The 21,028-nt window shown below is 39.3% G+C and overlaps 1 protein-coding gene across 1 annotated transcript in view; it reads left to right on the forward strand.

Moving 5' to 3' along the window:
• Positions 1-21,028, forward strand: part of Prkci (protein kinase C iota) — a 66,393-nt gene that overhangs the window by 34,743 nt on the left and 10,622 nt on the right. The window contains exons 8-13 of the mRNA XM_090338698.1: positions 1,272-1,330; positions 7,164-7,340; positions 8,605-8,702; positions 9,762-9,848; positions 12,190-12,325; positions 19,635-19,722. Coding sequence (XP_090194824.1) covers positions 1,272-1,330; positions 7,164-7,340; positions 8,605-8,702; positions 9,762-9,848; positions 12,190-12,325; positions 19,635-19,722 — 645 coding nt within the window. The remainder of the gene's footprint in view (positions 1-1,271; positions 1,331-7,163; positions 7,341-8,604; positions 8,703-9,761; positions 9,849-12,189; positions 12,326-19,634; positions 19,723-21,028) is intronic.

Here is a 21,028-nt window from a genome sequence, read left to right on the forward strand (position 1 = left end):
AAAAGAAAGGGGACGAAATATAGTCTCCTGATAATGGAAGAAGTTTGAAAAGCCCAAAGCTCTGGAATGCAGGCTCTTTTTCACTCCCATGTAGCTTTTTAGAGTAGAGCCATATGCTGTCAATTTTTAGTCATTTAGAGTTCCATGAGGGTGGGGAGTAAAAATTTCAGACCCTCCATCTTATGCCTGTTATTCTAAATAAACAGGGTTTAAAGAATCAACCTTATAAAAGGAATTGTTCAATTTGTAATGAAGAACAATGTTTGTGAAACAGCAGAAGTATTTATTAAAAGATAGCTCATGCCTATAATCTTAGCTATTCAGTAGGCTTAGATCTGACGATCACAGTTTGAAGCCAGACTGGGCAGGAAAAAAATGGAAAAAGAGGAAGTGGAGGAGCTGGGAGTTTGGTTTAGTGGTAGGGTGATTGCCTAGCATGCACGAAGACCTGGGTTTGATTCCTCTTTACCATATACGTAGAAAAAGCCAAAAGTGGTGTTGTGGCTCAAGTGGTAGAACTCTAGCCTTGAGGCAAGCCCAAGACAGGGCCCAGGCCCTGAGTTCAAGCCCAGGACTGGCAGGAAAAAAAAAGGAAGTGGAGCTGTTGCTGAAGTAGTAGATTGCTAGCCTTGAGCTTTAAAAAAGAAAAGGCTGGGAATGTGGCTTAGTGGTAGAGTACTTGCCTAGGATTCATGAAGCCCTGGATTCAATTTCTCAGGACCACATAAACAGAACAAGCAGGAAGTGGAGCTGTGGCTCAAGTGGTAGAGTACTAGCCTTGAGCCAAAGAAGTTCAGAGATAATGCCTGGCCCTGAGTTCAAGCACCAGGACTGGAACAAATACAAAACAAAACAAAAATAACGTGGATACTAAAGTAATGTTTATTTTCTTTACCTTCAGTCACGATTAAGATCTAACATTTCTATGTAAATTGTTATTAGTAGGACAAGTACTGTGTGTATGTGTGTATGTGTATGTTGGTCATGGGACTTGAACTCTGGGCCTGTGCCCTGTCCCTGAGCTCTTCAGCTCAAGGTTTGAGCTCTACCACTTGAGCCACAGCACCACTTCTGGCTTTTTTTTTGTGTACAAGGTAGTGAGGAATCATTTTACCACTAGGCTATGCTCCTGGGCCAGGTACTTAGTTTTAAATACTGAAAACTAGAACAAAAATATCAGCACAAGAAAAAATATATGTCAAACTCACTAATGGATGATGTTTTTCTCCCCCATTCCTTTGTTTTTAATGTTTGGCATTGGGATTTCTTAGTAATTCCATATAATCCTTCCAGTCATGAGAGTTTGGACCAAGTTGGTGAAGAAAAAGAGGTAAGATAGTTTGTTTTAGTGTACACTGTCACTCATGTGTTAACTAGACACAACCATTTAACAATGTGACACATTGACATGCTTAAATATTTTTAGATCATAATTAAATACAGGAATAATTTTAATGTGTCTAGAGTTTAGCTCTAATTTAAATTAGTGGGAAAACTTATTTTCATTTTAGATAGCATAATCTAAAATATAGTTAAAATATTTAGAATACTTCGTAATATTGTTTAAAATATAAATCTTTCCATTTTGTGGACTAATTACTTATCTGGAGTATATATAAGTATCTTAGTTTCTTTTTTATACAGCTCTATAAAATTTATAATACCTTAAAACATTGTTTTGTGTGTTGCCCTTTGCTCTAGTTTGACTTCTTGGTAACCACCTTTTCCCTGGTCTAGTTCTGTCAATAGTGTTTCCCTGCCCATTCTTCCTTTTTCTTTCAAGTGTTTGTTGGGTGCACTAGGTTTTGCTTTTTTTTTTTTTTTTTTTTGGCCCCTTTCTCTTTCTGGCCCCGCTCGCTCCGGCCCTGCTCGCTCCGGCCCTGCTCGCTCCGGCGGCCCGGCTCGCTCCGGCCCGGCTAGGCCCCCTTTCTAGCTCAGGCCCCGCTCGCTCCAGCCCCGCTCGCTCCGGCCCGGGTCGCTCCCGCACGCTCCTGGCCCCGCTCGCTCCGGCCCTGCTCGCTCCGGCGGCCCGGCTAGGCCCCCTTTCTAGCTCAGGCCCCGCTCGCTCCAGCCCCGCTCGCTCCAGCCCCGCTCGCTCCGGCCCGGGTCGCTCCCGCACGCTCCTGGCCCCGCTCGCTCCGGCCCGGCCCTGCTCCTGGCCCCGCTCGCTCCGGCCCGGCCAGCTCTCGCTTGCTCCTGGCTCTGCTCGCTCTGGCCCCTTCTCGCTCTGGCCCCGCTCGCTCCGGCCTCGCTGGCTCTGGCTCGGCTCGCTCCCGCACGCTCCGGTCCTGCTCGCTCCGGCCACCACTCGGTTGGGCTCTGTTCACTTCAGCTCAGCTCGCTTCTTTCGCTCTCTGTCGCCGTCGCAGTCTTGTCTCTGCCACTTTTCCGGTTTGGTTGTGTCTCGTCTCTGCCACTTCCGGCTTGGTTGTGTATGTGGGATACCGAGGAATCGAACCCGGGTCTTTGTGCATGCTAGTCAAGCACTTTAACCGCTAGGCCAAACTCCCGGGCCCTTGCTTTTCTCTTGACTACCTCTCTAAAAACCCAACTTGTTAGTATGAACAATCTGAAAAATAAAAAGTATGTAGAATAATAAAGTACCTGTATGAAATACCCAGCTAAAATAATTATCAATACATAGCATATCTTATAGCCTATCCATCTGTTTTATTTTTGTAATATTTTATAATATAATACTTGACCACCTATCTCATATCATAGTTTCTTAATCATATTTAGTAATTTTTATTTTTTAAAGACAAAGGTTCGTAGGCTGGCCTAGAACTCATGATCATCTTGTCTCAGTCCCCTGATTACAGGTATTTATCCCCATACTGGATGAGTCGGTATTTTTCTTTTTTCCCCAGTCCAGGAGCTTGAACTTAGGGCCTGGGCACTATCCTTGAGCTTTCTCAAGAATAGTGCTCTGCCACTTGAGCCATAGCACCTCCTCTGGCTTTTTCTGTATACATGGTATTGAGGAATTGAACCCAGTGCTTTTTGCATGCTAACCAGGCACTGTACCACTCCTAGCCCTGTCAGTCAGTATTTGCTTTATCTGTTCCTATCCTTTGATTTTTCTTTTTCTTTTTTTTCCTTTTTTTTTTTTTTTTTTTTTGGTAGGTCATGGGGCTTGAATTCAGCCTGGGCATTGTCCCTGAGTTCTTCAGCTCAAGGCTACCACGCTACCCCTTGAGCCACAGTCCCACTTTCCCTTTCCTAGTGATTAATTGCAGATAAGAGTCTCACATTCTTTAGGTTCTTTAGTGCCTGGGCTGGCTTTGAATTGCAGTCCTCAGATCTCAGCTTCTTGAGTAGCTAGGATTACAGACATGAGTCACTGTACCCGGCCCTGTTCTATTTTTCTTTTTTTTTTTTTTTTTGCCAGTCCTGGGCTTGAGCTTAGGGCCTGAGCACTGTCCTTGGATTTTCTCAAGGCTCTAGAGCTCTACCACTTGAGCCTCAGCACCACTTCAGGCTTTTTCTATATATGTGGTACCAAGGAATCGAACCCGGGTCTTCGTGCATGCTAGGCAAGCACTTTAACCACTAGGCCAAACTCCCGGTCTCTTCTATTTTTCTTATAGTTGCATGTTTATTTTTACATTGCCAAGGTTAACATTTACTTATTTATTTACTTATTATTATTATTATTATTATTATTATTATTATTATTTGTCTGTGTTGGGTCTTAGTCTCTGGGCCTGGTCATTATCCCTGAGCTCTTCAGCTCAAGGCTACTGCCCTAACCCTTGAACTACAGAACTACTTCCCAGTTTTCTAGTGGTTAATTGGAGATAAGATTCTTATGGTCTTTCCTGCCTGGTCTGGCTTTGAACCTTGATCCTCAGATCTCAGCCTCCTGAGTAGCTAGGATTACAGGCATGAGCCACCACACTGGCAAGGTTAACATTTATAATTCATCCTGCAGCCATAACCGAATCATCCCTATTGTGAGTAAGTCAGACAAAGGGAAATGACTCCTAATTTAGAGTGAATCCTGTCTGGCACTATGAGTTTCTAACATTATCTTTTATTTGCTTTTTGGTGTTTCTTTATAGTTTTTTGTTTCTTCTTGACATTCTTATTGCCATTACTATTACTACTACTACTATTACTACTGTTAATACTGTTACAATTGTTTTGGTTTAGATGTTTACCAAAATGCCTCTGCCTTTAGGACTTTGTGTATGTGCCAGTCCTGGGGATTGAACTGAGGGCCTGGGTACTGAACTGAGGGCCTGGGCACTATCCCTGTGTTTTTGTGCTCAAAGCTAGTAGATCTACCACTTGAGCCACAGCTCCACTTCTGCCTTTTTTGGAAGTTTATTGGAGATAAGAGTCTCATAGACTTACCTGCCCAGGTTTGCTTCTAACCATGATCTTTAGATCTCAGCCTCCTGAATAGCTAGGATTATAGGTGTGAGCCACAGGTACGAGGCTGCCTTTAGGAATTTTAGTATGTTTTAAATTAAGGGAAATACACTTAGAAGAATATACAGGTCATGAATATTTAGCTAGATAGTTTCTACAAAGTGAATACTATGCAATGACTACTAGAATTGGGAAGTAGGATCTATTGACATTACAGAGGCCCATATTGTGCCTTTTCCCAGTCAATATCTTTCTTCCTTCTGACATTGCTGATCAATACCACAGATGGACTCCCCCCACCCCTCTCCCTTTTCTCTTTTCTTCTCTCCCTCTCTCCCCCCCTTCTCTCTCTCTCTCTCTCCCTCTCTCTCTCTCTCTCTCTCTCTCTCTCTCTCTCTCTTTCTTTTGTTGGTCATGGAGCATGAACTCTGGGCCTGGGTGCTGTCCCTGAGCTCTTCAGCCCAACCCCTTGAGCCACAGTGCCACTTCTGATTTTTTGGCAGTTAATTGGAGATAAAAGTTTCACGGACTTTAAGGACTTTAGGCACTTTAGTGTTCGGGCTGACTTTGAACTGTGATCCTCAGATCTTACCCTTCTGAGTAACTAGGATTACAGGCGTGAGCTACCATGCCTGCCCCCCTTTTTTCCCCCCTGGTATCCACACTTTATGTGAACAGACTCCTATAAAACATATATTTATATATGGCTTATTTCTCAAGGCTAGAGCTCTATCACTTGAGCCTCAACACCACTTCCAGCTTTTTTCTGTGTATGTGGTACCAAGGAATCGAACCGTGGTCTTCGTGCATGCTAGGCAAGCACTCTACCACTAGGCTAAATTCCTGGCCCCATATGCGGCTTCTTGCACTTAAAACTTTTCATAGGTAGGGGCCGGGAGTTTGGCCTAGTGGTTAAAGTGCTTGCCTAGCATGCATGAAGACCCAGGTTCGATTCCTTGGTACCACATACATAGAAAAAAGCCAGAAGTGGTGCTGAGGCTCAAGTGGTAGAGCTCTAGCCTTGAGAAAGTCCAAGGACAGTGCTCAGGCCCTGAGCTCAAGCCCAGGACTGGCAAAAAAAAAAAAAAAAAACTTTTCATAGGTAAATCAACCATGTTTCACATAATAGCATTTCATTTAGTTTCACAATTAACAGTTTATTTGTCCTGTTGATTTGGGGGGGGGGATACCATGATAGGCTCTTATGTGATTTTTCATACGTACACACAGAAACACACACATACACACATACATACACAAATACACAAACACACAATTTCTGCTAAGTATTAAACTAGTAGTGGGATAGTTAGTTCATATGTACATTTAGCTTAAGAGGTAATAGCAGTTTTCTGTTTATATCGGTTTATACTTTCATCAGCAAGGTATGAGTACCATTGCTCCACTCCCTTGTCAACACTTTCAGTAGTCTCTTTAATTTCATCCAGCCTGTTGAATGCATAGTGGCAACATATAATTTCTCTTAAAATACTTGCTTGTAGTTGGGCGTGGTGGCTTACGCCTGTAATCCTAGCTACTCAGGAGGCTGAGATCTGAGAATCAAGGTTCAAAGCCAGCCTGGAGCACAAAAGGACCTGAGATTCTTATCTTCAATTAACCTCTAGAAAACGAGAAGTGGGGCTGTGGCTCAAGGGTAGCTGAAGAGCTCAGGGACAGTGCCCAGGCCAGTTCAAACTCCATGACCCACAAAACAAACTTACTTGTGGGCTGGGAGTTTGGCCTAGTGGTACAGTTCTTACCTAGCATGCATAAAGACCGGGGTTTGATTCCTTGGTACCACATACATAGAAAAGACTGGAAATGGTGCTATGGCTCAGGTGATAGAGCTCTAACCTTGAGGAAAGCCCAAAGACAAGTGCTAAGGCTCTGAGTTCAAGCCTCAGGACTGGTAAAGAAAAAAAACATGTACACAAAAACTTGCCATTCTTTTTACTAGTTTATTTAGGGTTATAGCTGTCATCCTTATTAAAATTTAGTACAATTTACTAGTAATAGTTTTATCATTTTGCAGAAAATGTAGTGACCATAGCACACTTTTAACTCTTTCTTCCTAGTTTCTCATTGTCCCTGAGCTTTTATGCTCAAGGCTAGCACTCTTATCACCTAAGCCATATCTCCACTTCCAGCTTTTTCTATCATTAATTGGAGTTAAGAGTCTCATGGATTTTCCTGCTCGTGCTGAATTTTGTACTACAATCCTCAAATCTTAGTCTCCTGATCAGCTAAGATTTCAACCAGGAGCCACCAGTACCTGCTGGGCTTACTTTTTCTTAAAATGCTGTATTCAGGATGAAAACTAATCTGTTACCCACAACCACTGTGTTATCCTATCCATAGACTTCATTTTCTCTATCAGCAGGACCTCCAGTCTCCCAGTCTTGAAAGTCAGTGTTTTCTTTTGTTTATACATCTGTGTTGCTCTCAGACCTAGAACTTGTCAGGGCCTTTTTAAGATATCCTTCATCATTCCTCAGATTTCAATTTCTTGGATATTCTTGTTACCACCTTTCTTAACTTAAAAGCTCATCTTTGGAAATTATATGGTTTAGAATGTTAGAAGAATTGAGAAGATAAAGTATTGTTATACTAGAATTCGCTTTTGTAGTTTTGATGATTTTATTTCAATTTTATGTATTTTTTCATACTTTAAAATGCGATTATATTAGATATCTGGAGTATTTAGAAATAGAAAACATATGGTGTTCAAATTATAAAACACTGTGCAAAACCATCCATGTATAACTTGATGTAAATGTTCTCCACAGGCAATGAACACCAGGGAAAGTGGCAAAGCTTCATCCAGCTTAGGTCTTCAGGATTTTGATTTGCTTCGCGTAATAGGGAGAGGAAGTTATGCCAAAGTATTGTTGGTTCGATTAAAAAAAACAGATCGTATTTATGCAATGAAAGTTGTGAAAAAAGAGCTTGTCAATGATGACGAGGTAAGCACAGTACTGGTTTACTACTGTTTGGCTGTTAAACTCTTAGTGTGTGCAAAGCCTTTGGTTTGATCCACAATATCACAAAACAAGACTATTGAATTAATTTCAAGGATAGAAACCATTTTCCTGTTAGGGCCCATTTGGATATTTATAACATTACTTTTGCAGGGCTAGATTTATTAAATGTGGCTTTCTAGATTTGATTTAATCTTTTTTTTTTTTTTTCCTTTCTTTGGTACCAGTAACTGGGGCTTGAACATAGGGCCTCACACTCTTGCATGGCTCTTTTTACTCAAGGCTGGTGCTGTCACTGATCCATGCCCCTAACCCCTTTTTTGCTGGTTACTTTCTTTTTTTTTTCTGTCGGTGGTGGGGCTTGAACTCAGGGCCTGGGCACTGTCCCTGAGCTCTTCAGCTCAAGGTTACTGTCTTACCCTTGAGCCACAGCACTTCTTCTGGTTTTCTAATGGTTAATTGGAAATAAGTGTCTCATGGACTTTAGTTCCTGGGCTGGCTTTAAACGGCGATCCTCAGATCTCAGCCTCTTGAGTAGCTAGGATTACAGGTGTGAGCCACTGTGCCCCGCTACATTTTTTTTTGTCAGTCCTGGTGCTTGAACTCAGGGCCTGGGCACTGTCCTTGGATTTCCTTAAGGCAGGAGCTCTACCACTTGAGCCACAACACCATTTCCAGCTTTTTCTATGTATATGGTAACAAGGAATCAAACCTGGGTCTTTGTGCATGCTAAGCAAGCACTCTGCCACATTCCCACCCCCTTTGTTGGTACTTTTGAGGTAGAATTTGCTGTTGCCCAGGCCTATTTGGGATATAGTCCTTCTCCTGTGCTTCTTTGTGTGACTGGATGACCAGTACATGCCACTGCACGCAGCCATTGTTTGACACAGAGTCTCAGTAACTTTTTTGTCCAGACTAGCCTAATACTACCCACATCCCCCATTTCTACCTCCCAAGAAGGTAGGATTTTTGGCTTGCGCCACTATACCTAATTGAGTATTCTATTTTAAAAAGTAATCAAATTGTATTTTTATGAGGGAAAGTATTCAAGATTTGTAAAAGTTTTCCAGACTGAATTTACTAGTAGTAATTTTCTCTATACTATCTCATTGTTCTGTTATTGCCAGTGGTTTTGACGTTTAGCCTAAGAAGATTCTATTTGATAATTGACTTGCTTAAGAATAAACTTATTGTTCATTTTGATGATTCATTTTAGTTTAACCTGGATTTCTTTTGTGTTTTGAAATAGGATATTGATTGGGTGCAGACAGAGAAGCATGTTTTTGAGCAGGCGTCCAATCATCCTTTTCTTGTTGGTCTACATTCTTGCTTTCAGACTGAAAGCAGGTAAAAAAGAAAACAATGGGTTTCATACATTTTGAAACATTATGAAATGAGAACCTGTCTTCTGTAATTTCTGAAATAGAAGTCATGAAGACAGATACAAAAGCATTCTGATTCTAACTAACTTCCTGCTTCTCAGTACTGTAATCAGTGGTAGCAACTTAGCTTTGGATCAGTAATAGGAACTGGAAAAAGGAAAAGAAAGGAACAGAAAAGAAATATTCAGGTCATAGTGATGACAGTAGAAACCACATTCTTTGAAGATTCTGGGGATTCTAATTTTATGCACTAACGTTTCTTCCAGTACAGGAAGAAAACCCTAACTTTTTTTCTTTTCTTTTCTTTTTTGTAAATCTGGGGACTTGAGCTCTGGGCCTGGGTCCTGTCACTGAGCTCTTCAGCTCAAGACCATCACTCTACCACTTTGACCCACAGTAGTTAGTTGGAGATGAGAGTGTCAATTTCATGCCTGGGCTAGCTTTGAACCACAGTTCTCAGATCTCAGCCTCCTGAGTAGCTAGGATTACAGGTGTGAGCCATCGGTGCCCAGCTAAACCCTAAGTTGTTTAAGTAACAGCTGAAAAGGAGTGATGTTGCATATACACAGCTGGAGAGAGTGGGTGGCTCTGGAGGAATCTACTTTAGAAGTATAATTCTGAAGTATTACTGTGCTTGTTTACTTTCTTGTCTCTTTTGTACTCTAGATAGCTTTTGTTTTTCACTGAATTATTGCCATCTTTCTACATAGATCACAATATAGAGAATGCTTTATTTATTTTGCCAATCGCGGGGCTTGAACTCAGGGCCTGAGCATTGTCCTTGGACTTTTTCTCAAGGCTAGTGCTCTACCACTTGAGTCACAACACCACTTCCATCTTTTTTCTATGTATGTGGTACTGAGGAATCGAACCTGGGTCTTTGTGCATACTAGGCAAGCACTCTACTGCTAGGCCAAACTCCCGGCTGAGAATGCTTTTTAGATTTGAATGACTTCTGTAGTTTTTAAAATGCAAAGTTTTACATAATTATAAATTTTGGTTTCATGTGTTTTCTCCGTTTTAGATTATTCTTTGTTATAGAATATGTAAATGGAGGAGATCTAATGTTTCATATGCAACGACAAAGAAAACTTCCTGAAGAACATGCCAGGTAAGTTTTTAGTTTACTCTTTTTTTAGTGTACTCCTTTTTTCATTGCTGCATGACTTTTTATGTGTAGTAGTTGTAAATAGTATATAAAGAATTTTTTAGCTGGGCACAGTGGCTCACACCTATAATCATAGCTAACTCAGGAGGCTGGGATCTGTGGGTCATGGTTCAAAGCCAGCAAGAGCCTGGGCACTAAAGTCCATGAGACTCTTAGCTTCAATTAACAACCAGAAAACCAGTAGAGGCACTGTGACACAAGTGGTATGGCGGTAGCCTTGAGTTGAAGAGCTCTGAGACAGCATGCCAGCCCAGAGTTCAAGCCCCACAATCAACCAAAAAAAAATTTTTTTTAATGTAATTCTGTGAAAGTCATATAGAGGAAGTTAATTTGCATAGTTTATGAGATTATTAACCATTTACTGTTTATTTGTATTTATTATATGTTTTGAGGTTTATCAAAAGGTGACCCTTCATAGCAAAAATGGAAGATATTTTGAATTGTGAACATAGCCAACTAATAGTTGTCCCTTGTTTGTTCAGCTGAACGAGAAAAACCTCATCTGGTTTTTTTACTACATTAAAGTGGCACTTCTGGTTTTATAGCATCTTTGCTTTTCTAGGAATTGAAACAGAATAAGAGCTGAAGTTTCCAAATCAGATTGAGCAGATAGAAGTGTCTTGTCTCCCAACTTGATTGTGATATGATGGCACCAGATTAGCCATAACCCAGTTTACTTCATTTAAAAATTTTGACTAATATTAAATTTTGTTATGGAATACTTTTAATTTCTAGAATTGTGGTGTCGCTGTTATGTTTAAAATGGTCAAATCTTAGTATTCTTGGTATTCTATGTTTATTATTAATTCTTAGGATTTGAGGAGGGAGGGGTTAGTCCTTTAGGAAAGTGATAAAAAAAACTATAGAAACTCTGTTTTACAAGTGTAATGTAATCCATGCACAATGGTACCTGTTTGAAATACTAACATTCAAGAGGATAAGAGGGGCCAGAGTTCAAGTTCAGCCTGGACTATGTAACAAGATGTCACCTTAAAAGGAAGAGAGAAAGGAAACAAAGAAACTGAAAGGAAGGAAGAGTAGGAAGTGGGAGGAGGAAGTGGGGAAAAGGAGGGAAGTAGGACATGAAGGAGAGAAAGAAAGAAGAGAAGCCGGGCACTAATGGCTCACCCTGTAATCCCAGCTACTCATTGTTCAAAGCCAGCCTGGGCACGAAAGGTCTCTTATCTCTAATTAACCACCAGAAAACTGGAAGTGATGCTGTGGCTCAGAGTGGTAGAGTGCTGGCCTTGAGCAGAAGAGCTCAGGTGCAGCGCCCAGGCCCCGAGTTCAAGCACCATGACTAAGAGAAAAAAAGAAAGGAAGGAAGGGAAGAAAGAAGGACTGACAAAAAGGAAGTCGAACATCTAACAAGTACAAGGTCCTGAGTTCAGAGTTAGTACTGGGGGAAAGGGCAAGGAGATAGAATGTACATATATATACATGTACAAAGTTTGCATACAACAGATTGGACTACCAGAAGACCATCCAAACACCCAGATTACAAACTCCTGTTTGAAAGCAAGTACCAGTAGCTCACACCTGTAATCTTAGCTACTCAGGAGACAAGATATAAAGACGGTGGTTTGAAGCCAACCCAAGCAAAGACATCTATGAGACTATTAACACCAACTAATCACCAAGAAAGCCAAAAGCAGAACTGTGGTTCAAGTGGTAGAGCACTGTTGGGAGCCAGAGTGGAATCAAACTGTACCTTGATTTGCATCAGACAATGGCTTTATTGTCTTATTGTTTTCTGGCCTTATTCTGTTTAAATGACCTGAGATTTACCATATGAATGTAACACCTGGAAGTTCCCTGGGTCTCAAGAAGGGAAGAAGCGGGAGTGGAAAATAAATGCAGCAGTCTTTACCTGGACTGCAGACATCCCGGACCCGGTGTGTCTGTCTCTCTTCTATTTTTTCCTAGTCCTTGCCCCCTATTTCAGGAACCCCAATCTGCAAACCCTGGTTTGCTGCCGGCTGGTCCCAGCAGAGCACAAAAGCTCAGGGATAATGCCCAGTCTCTGAATTTAAGCCCTGGCACACACAAAAAACTCCTGCTTCAGAATTTTAATTTCATAGTTTTATGAGAAATAAAATGTATAATTCTATTTTGGGCTTGTTTATTTTTAAATGGTGCTACAGTATTTTAAACATTAGTTTAAAGATATTGGGAGAAAACTGAATTAATGTATATGTTTATAAGTGTAGGTAGGAGTTAAACTTACATACCTATCTTAACAATTTAAAAATTTCGATTCAGTTAACTTTTTGTCTCATTTTAGGTTTTACTCTGCAGAAATTAGTCTAGCATTAAATTATCTTCATGAGCGAGGGATAATTTATAGAGATTTGAAATTGGACAATGTTTTGCTGGATTCGGAAGGGCACATTAAACTCACTGACTATGGCATGTGTAAGGTGAGGAAAAATTTCTAGACTTAATCATCTCATAAATTGTTTTGGTAAAATAACTTTATGCTTAAAGATAAGGACATGATTGTTACTTTGTTCAGGATAAGCTGTGCAATGAATCTTTTCCTTAGCCATCTGCAGAATTCCATATCTTCTATGTTATGTGTGCTATAGTAAGAATTACTACTATTTGTAACTTGAAATTTGTTTTGAAAATGGTCATGCTATTGAAGACAATTTGGGAATAAAAGTGATTTATAATCCCATTACTTCAGCAAATGTGCAAGTCACATTGTCGTCTTTGCCAATTCAAGTGGGATTTTCCCTGGAAGTCTTAACATGTTTCATATTTAAAATTTCAGGCAAGAATTTGAGTTACTCAGCCTGGGAGTTTTGCCTAGTGGTAGAGTGCATGCACAAAGACCTGGGTTCGATTCCTTGGTACCACATACATAGAAAAAAGCTGGAAGTGGTGCTGATGCTGATGCTTAAGTGGTAGAGCTCTAACCTTGAGAAAGTCCAAGGACAGTACTCAGGCCCTCAGCTCAAGGCCAGGACTGGCAAAAAAAAAAAAGAATTTGAATTGCTCTCAGCATGTCTCTATTGCTTGGGGTTGTTTTTTTTGGGGGGGGGGGTGGAGGTATAAAATGTGAAGAGAACTATTATTTAACTCAGTGTAAACTATAGCTGGTAGGAAATTATCCTCACAAATGTGTAAATGTGGGAATTATATCTACATTCCCCTAAGAAGTTCTCACATGGCCCAGAGTTTCTAGACATTAACATTACAGAAGATTTAACTTTACCTGTTCAACACAAATTAGGAAATAAAATTTTCTTGTAGAATCACATTATATATAAAACTCAGTGCCAGTTTCTGAGGTTACTCCTTATTCTAATATGTAAAATTTCAGTCATAAATTATTAAGCTTAATGAATAGGACTTCTATGTGTCCTTTGCTTACATTTGTGGTTACTTTTTCTTTTTTAATTTTTGGGTTGTTTTTAGCTAGGGCTTTTATCCCCACTGTCATGAAGAAAAGAGAATAGTGGCAGGATCTTATACTTCTCAAAGAAAAGTAAAATTGAACAAAAATATGAAGACTATTACTTTGTTAAAAAATCTGCAATTTAAAATACTTTTTTTTTTTTTTTTGGCCTGTCCTGCGCTTGAGCTCAGAGCCTGAGCACTGTCCTTGGACTTTCTCAAGGATAGAGCTCTACCACTTGAACCTCAGCACCACTTCCAGCTTTTTTCTATGTAGGTGGTACTGAGGAATCGAACCCTGGTCTTCGTGCATGCTAGGCAAGCACTCTACCAGTAGGCTAAACCCCCCCCCCCGCTTTTTTTTTTTTGCCAGTCAGGTATTGGTTTAAAAATTAGAATAGTGTGTATTTAGAAGAGGTTAAAGAGCTGGGTGCTGGCAGCTCACACCTGTAATCCTACCTCAGGCTGAGACTGAGGATAGTAGTTCAAAGACAGCGTGGGCAGGAAAATCCGTGAGACTCTTTACCTCCAATTAATCATTAAAAAAAAAAAAAACAAAAAAAAAAACTGTAAGTTGCTTTGTGACTCAAGTGGTAAAGCTTTGAGCAAAAGGAGGCTAAGGACAACACCCAGGCCAGAGTTCAAGCCCCATGACTGGCAAGAAGAAGAAGAAGAAAAAAAGGTTAAGGAAACAGGAGGCATTCTCAGATATCACTGATGAGTGTATAACATGTTTACATCTTTGCATCAACAGCATAACTCCATGGTAGAATGTGTGTAGCATCACATATTCTTTTTACTTTTCTGTCTTTTTAGAGTGGTCGTTTATTCTTTAAACAATGAAAATATAATTATTAAAATGGGGACAAAAACATGAGAAGGGGTATCAGTGTGTGTGAGATAATGCACCTCCTATCTGGGGAATATAACTGTAACCCTTCTATTAATTACAATAAAAAATTAAAAAAAAAGAAAATGTAATAATTACAAAGTTAAGCCAGGCTGATTTTCTTCCTCTATTCTTGCCTCTCCTTCTTCCCTTCCTCTAATTTTCTTCATCTTTCATTGCATTTACTGAAAAAAAAATTTTTGCTGTACATTCTTATCTTTAACAAAAATCCTAAATTACATTAATTTATCTGTGATAAGTTTAGAAATTTGTGTTCATTTGTTCTTTGGTGCTGGTACTGGGGTTTAATACTCTATGCCTCCTGCCCCCCTCTCAGCTTTTTCACTCATAGCTGGCACACTACCACCTGAGCCATACCTCTACTTCCAGCCTTTCCATTTTGCTGGTTAGTTGAAGAGAGTCTCATGGGCTTGTTTGTTCAGGCTGAGAACTGAAGTGCAATTCTCAAATCTTATCTCCTGAGTAGCTAGGATTAAAGGTTTGAACAGTTGGCACCTGGCTTATATTAGCCATGCTTGTATTGACCATTCTGCTAGCTTTCTTTCTGTGTTTTCCCATTCGGTAAGAAATGCTTAGTTTTATAAGCAGGAAAAGACCAAGGACTGAAACTTCTTTTCACAGACTTCATTAACAGTATTTTTTCTCGTACTAACACATTTTCAGTCTTGTGATAGTAAAGCTTATGGGAAATGAACTCTCTGGAAACTTGAGTGTTTGTCTCTTGTGATTTAAAGTCAACATTTTAAACTTATCTAAACTGAAGTCTAACCTCATGTACATATTGGATGAGTTTCTTTTGCTTGTAGCAGTTCCTAGGAAAACTGGAAACATAGTGTTTAATAGTGTTAAAACTTTCTTAAGAGTTTAAAGTCTTTTTTTTTTTCCCCCCAAACCAGTCCTGGGGCCTGAACTCAGGGCTAGGACAATTTTCCTGAGCTGCTTTTGCTTAAAGCTAGAGCTCTACCACTTGAGCCACAGTGCTATTTCTGGCTTTTTCTGTTATGTAGTACTGGAAAATTGAACCCAGGCCTTCATGTATGCTAGGCAAGCACTCTATTACTAAGCCACATTTCCAGCCCCCAAAAGAGGTTTTTGTTGTTGTTTGTTTTTGCCAGTCTTGGGGCTTGAACTCAGGACCTAAGCACTGTCCTTGGACTTTCTCAAGGATAGAGTTCTACCACTTGAGCTGTTATAGCCTCACTTCCAGCTATTTCTATGTATGTGGTACCAAGGACTTGTACCCAGGTTTTCATGCATGCTAGGCAAGCACTCTACCACTAGGCCAAACTCCCAGCCTAAAATTTTTTTAATAGTTTCTTCCATAAACATTTGAAATATTATGTGAACAGTAATTTTTTTTTTGTCTGTTCAGGGGCTTAAACTTGGGGCCTGGACACTGTTTTTTGAGCTTTCTCAAGGCTCGTGTTCTACCACTTGAGCCACAGCACCACTTCTGGCTTTTTCTGTATATGTGATTACCAAGAAACTGAACCCAGGGCTTTGTGCATGCTAGGCAAGCACTCTATCGCCAGGACACACTCCTGGCCTCATGAACAGTGATTTTATTGAGTAAACTAGCAATTTTATGAATCACTGTTATCTTTACTACTGTTCTTTCAACCTCAGAGGAATTTTAAATTATGTATATGCTATGCTTTAGATAGTTTTAACTAATGGTCCTCCATTTGGATGTTCACAGTGGTTTAGTATAGCTGTCTCTGACTAATACCTGAACATGGTATTTATCATCATAGCAGTATAGGACAAGCTATTTTCAATAATGTAGTACACCTTAAATCATACTCACAATTGTTGATACATAAATAACATCCCTATTAGAAACACTTTTTATTTATTTCCTTTATTATTATTATAGAGATGATATACAGAGGGATTACAATTACATGAGTCAGGTAATGAATACCTTTCATTTTGTACAGTGTCTTCTGTTCCCATGTTCTCTCCCCATCCTTCCCTCCCATCTCCACCCATGAGTTGTATAGTTTACTTTCATCAGTGTCCAGTGAGCTCCACTGCTGCATTTTTCCATCCTTTTCCCCACCAGCTCTTTAAACTTCCCCAGCCCCTTCAGAAGATGTATACTTGACTACACCATACATAAGGTAAAGAAGTCACAGTTATCAAAATTATCAAATTATCAAAAACTAAAATCTTAAAAAAAAAGGAAGGAAGGGAAAGAAAAGTGGTCTCTTGTTTCCATATCTTGGAGTTTGTTTCAGTATGTATATTATTTTATATAAATACTGATCTCCCTGTGTATCTAAGAGTCCTGTGTAATTTATCATATCCCAGTACATTTTAGATTTGGTTTCTGCATATTAGAGCATGTGTCGTTTGTTTCTCTGAGCCTCACTTATCTCACCTAACGTGATTTGTTCTAGTTCCTTTCATTTCCCTGCAAATGACATTTTATTCTTTCTAATGGCTGTGTAGAATTCCATTGAATATAAGTTCCACACTTTTTGGATCCATTTATATACTGTGGGCCATTTGGGCTGTTTCCATATCTTGACTATGATGAATAGTGCAGCATTGAACATGAGAGTACATGTACATGATCATATCCTGGCTACAGTGTCTGGGGTAGAGGCCCAGGAATGGTATGGCTAGGTTGTAGGGAAAGTCTGTGGTTTGTTTTTTTTTTTTTTGCCAGTCGTGGGGCTTGAACTCAGGGCCTAAGCACTGTCCTTGGATGTTTCTCAAGGCTAGTGCTCTACCACTTGAGCCACAGAACCACTTCCAGCTTTTTTCTATGTATGTGGTACCGAGGAATCAAACCCAGGTCTTTGTGCATGCTAGGCAAGCACTTTACCACTAGGCAAAACTCCCGGCCCCTGTGTTTAGTTTTTTGAGGAACTTCTGGACTGTGGTCCAAAGTGGTTGTACTAGATTACATTCCCACCAACAGTGCAGTAAGTAGAGTTCCTTTTTCCTCACAATCCCGCCAATGTCTGTTCTTACTCAAATTCATAATGTTGGCCAATCTTACTAGAGTGAGGTAGAATCTCAGAGTTGTTTTGATTGGCTTTCCTTTATGGCCAGCGTTGATAAGCATTTCCTCATGCTATGTATTTTTGTTTGTTTGCCATTTTTATCTCTTCTGAGAAGTCTCTCCTTACCTCCCTTACCCATTTAGTGATCGGTTTATTAGATTTGAGAGGGCTTGGTTTCTTGAGCTCCTTGTATATATTGGATATTAGGCCTTTGTCTGATATATTGCTGATAAAGAGCCTTTCCCAGTTGGTTGGCTGTTTGTCTAGTTTAGTAACTATATCCTTAGCTGTACAGAAACTTAAAAAAAAAAATAATAATTAATTTGGGGCCAGGAGTTTGGTAGAGTGCTTGTTTAGTATTCATGAGGATGAAGGTTCAATTCCTCGGGACCACATACACAGGAAAAGCCAGAAATGGTGCTGTGGCTCAAGTGGTAGAGGTCTAGCCTTGAGAAAGCCCAAGGACAGTGCTCAGGCCCTGAGTTCAAACCCCAGGACTGGCCAAAAAAGAAATAGTTTTCTGCATCTACATGCCCAATTTTCCTAATACCAATTATTGAAGCAACACTATTTTTTTCCCACTGTATGTCTTTGGCTCCCTTACCAAATACTAGATAACTATAAGTGTATGGTTTTATTTCAGTATTCTATTGATCTTTGTGTCTATTTTAATTCCAACTTCTTTTGTTAATGTGGCTCTGTACTAGACTCTGAGGTCTGGTATTGTGATACCATTTGCATTGCTTTTTTTTTTATATATAGAGTTGCTTTGGCTATTCTCGGCCTTTTGTTGTTCTATATGAATTTTGGGATTGTTTAAAAATCATTTTAAAATCATTGAAATTTTAATACATTTCTCTATATTATAATACATAATAATAAATTTTATAGAAAATATGTACAACATGTTCAGGATGTCTCTAGGGGACAGATAAACTCTTACTAGTGGTTATAGGTAGCTGAACTGGGTAGCTGAACTGGGTAAATGAAGCTGAGCTTATATCACATTCCTGTAAGCCCAGCATTTTCAAGGCTGAGGGAGGAAGATTGCAATTGTAAGGCTAGCCTGGTCTATATAGCAAGACTGTCTTTTAAAAAAGGGCTCCTTAGGAAGGATTCTTACTTTTCAATGTACTTCCCTTTTCAGTTTTTTTGTTTGAAATATTATACCACATAATCTAACAATGAGGAAATGATTAAATTCTGGTTATGTATGTTTAGTTAAATTCTATGTCCTGATTAATAATAATAAGTCTGGGGGAAATCTTATAATGTAAAACTCTAGATGCTCTATTATATGTGTAATATTGTCCAGTTGTTTCTAGACCTATATTTTTATTGACGATTTCTTATTTGTTTTGTATCCAGAGAATGGTCTGAACAATGTTTCTTTGAAATGCATTGAGCTTTATTTTATGTATTCCATATGACTTAGTGTATACTTAGTATCCCATGTGTATTTTACACACAAAAAGTCTTCTGGTATCTTTACTTTCTCCCTTCACACACACATGCAGACATGCATGTCCTCTATGTATGTGTATATTTAATTTTTAGCCCTAATTTCTTTCTAGTTCTTTTTCTCTTTACTGGTTTTTCTATGAGCTGTCATTTTCTTGGTTTAAGACTGTGAAATTCTAGTGAATATGTCCATTTCTCTGCATTTTGAGGAGGTATATGTACCCATAATTTTTATTCTTTTTGGTGATTGTTAAATTATGTCATTTCTGTCATTAGGCATATTAATATAATTGCCCTTAGTTTTCATCATTTTATTTATTTATTTATTTAAAAAAAAATTTTTTTCTGCCAGTCCTGGGGACTGAACTTAGAGCCTGAGCACTATCTTTGGGCTTTCCTCTAGGCTAGTAATCTACCACTTGAGCCACAGCACCACTTCTGGGTTTTCTATGTATGTGGTACCGAGGAATCAAACCCAGGTCTTCGTACAGGTCAGGCAAGCACTCATACCACTAGGCCAAACTCCTGGTCCAGTTTTCATCATTTTATAGCATTAAAATACTAAGTCAAAAAGCAACCTTGATTCTTAGGAAAAACAGCCAGAAGCAGAACATAATGTCAGCAATTAGGGTAGGACGTGTGATTTAAAGTGCTTTTTCATGAAAAAATGATCTTTCTATTTACATGACTTAAATTTGTATTGAATTTTAACTGAAAATAAATAATCTTAAATGTAGTTTTTATCTTAATGGAACTGACTTCTTAGCAACACCTATTAAGAAAAGTTTTAAGCTAATGACAATCCGTGATGTTAACTATAAAGGCAATTTTTCAGTGATGTGTTATTTATAATAAATGCTGGCGCTGAATTTAAGTAGCAGGTAAAACAGAAAAGGTGAGTTTAAAAATAAATTTATATCTCATTTTTTCCTTTCTGTTCAGGAAGGATTGAGGCCTGGTGATACAACCAGTACATTCTGTGGTACTCCTAATTACATTGCTCCTGAAATTTTAAGAGGAGAAGATTATGGTAAAAAATAAGTGGTATTTTAGCAATTGTTGAATGGGAGATTTGCTGAATGGGAGGTTTGATGTCATGCCAATAGCCCAGTATAGCATTTTAATACTACTGGGGTGTGTGTGTGTGTGTGTGTGTGTGTGTGTGTGTGTGTGTGTGTGATTAAAACCTGTGTCAAAACCCCCAAACTCTGAAATCAGAGTTTTTAGGTGTACAATTTGAATAATACTTTCTTAATGACAAACATTAGACTGGCAAGCATTAATATTAATTAAGCTAATCCTCAGTTAACCTTTTCTGAGTGCCATTTCCATTTTACAAATAAACTGATAACAGAAATTTTGAACAATATAACCCAATGTCCTACCAGCTAGATGGTGGCAAAAGAGCTTCCATCCAGCAGTGCAGTGACTCTTATTAGCCTCTGGGGGTGGTTCAGGTTTCTAGAAAAAATTCCCCAGGAATATCAAAGGTGTTGAAAAGCTTGGGTGCTTGACAGGCACCCGAAATTTTATTTTACTGTATCTTAAGCAAGTACTTCACTTCTTGGGTTCTGGCCCTCAGACTCAGAAGATGTAAAAAGGAGATGGCACTGCTGGAGGCAGTACACAGGCGAATTCAAGATCACTTAAGAGATTTGTTTGTTTGGTGCTGGTCCTGAGGTTTGAACTTAGGGCCTACGTGCTGTCCCTGAGCTTTTCCACTCAAGGCTAGTGCTCTACCACTTGAGTCCCAGCTCCACTTTCAGTTTTTTGGTAATTAATTGGAGATAACATGGAGATGACATTTTCCTGCCTGGACTGACTTTGAACTATGATCCTAAGATCTTAGCCTCCTGAATAGTTAGGATTACAAGTGTAAGCCATCATCAGTGGGCTTTAATAAACCAGCACAAGAGGCTGGGAGTGTGGCATAGAGTTGAATGTTTCCTAGTACACACGTAGCCCCAGTTTCAATTCCCTGGTACCACATACACAGAAAAAATCAGAAGTAATGCTGTGGCTCACGTGGTAGAGCACTAGCTTTGAGAAAGCTCAAGGACTGTGTAGAGGCCCTGAATTCAAAAAAAAAAAAAAAAAAAAAAAACAACAAAAAACTACCTAGCAAAAGACAAGTTTCAAATCAAAACAGCTCATTTTCAAATACAGTTTAATTATAACCTCAGAACAGAATATTAGATACTGGACATTAGTGTGGAATTATACCTGTATTTTGGGGAAAACCTTGGTTTTATATCCAGTAATTTGATATCGATATCTTTTAGGTACTCTTGTTGACACACAAAGTATTCCTGTAATTCTCAGTGTCTTACATAATA

The sequence above is a fragment of the Megascapheus bottae genome, chromosome 1, assembly GCF_031878675.1.
Source record: "Megascapheus bottae isolate mThoBot1 chromosome 1, mThoBot2.hap1, whole genome shotgun sequence".
In the NCBI taxonomy this organism is placed as follows: domain Eukaryota; kingdom Metazoa; phylum Chordata; class Mammalia; order Rodentia; family Geomyidae; genus Megascapheus; species Megascapheus bottae.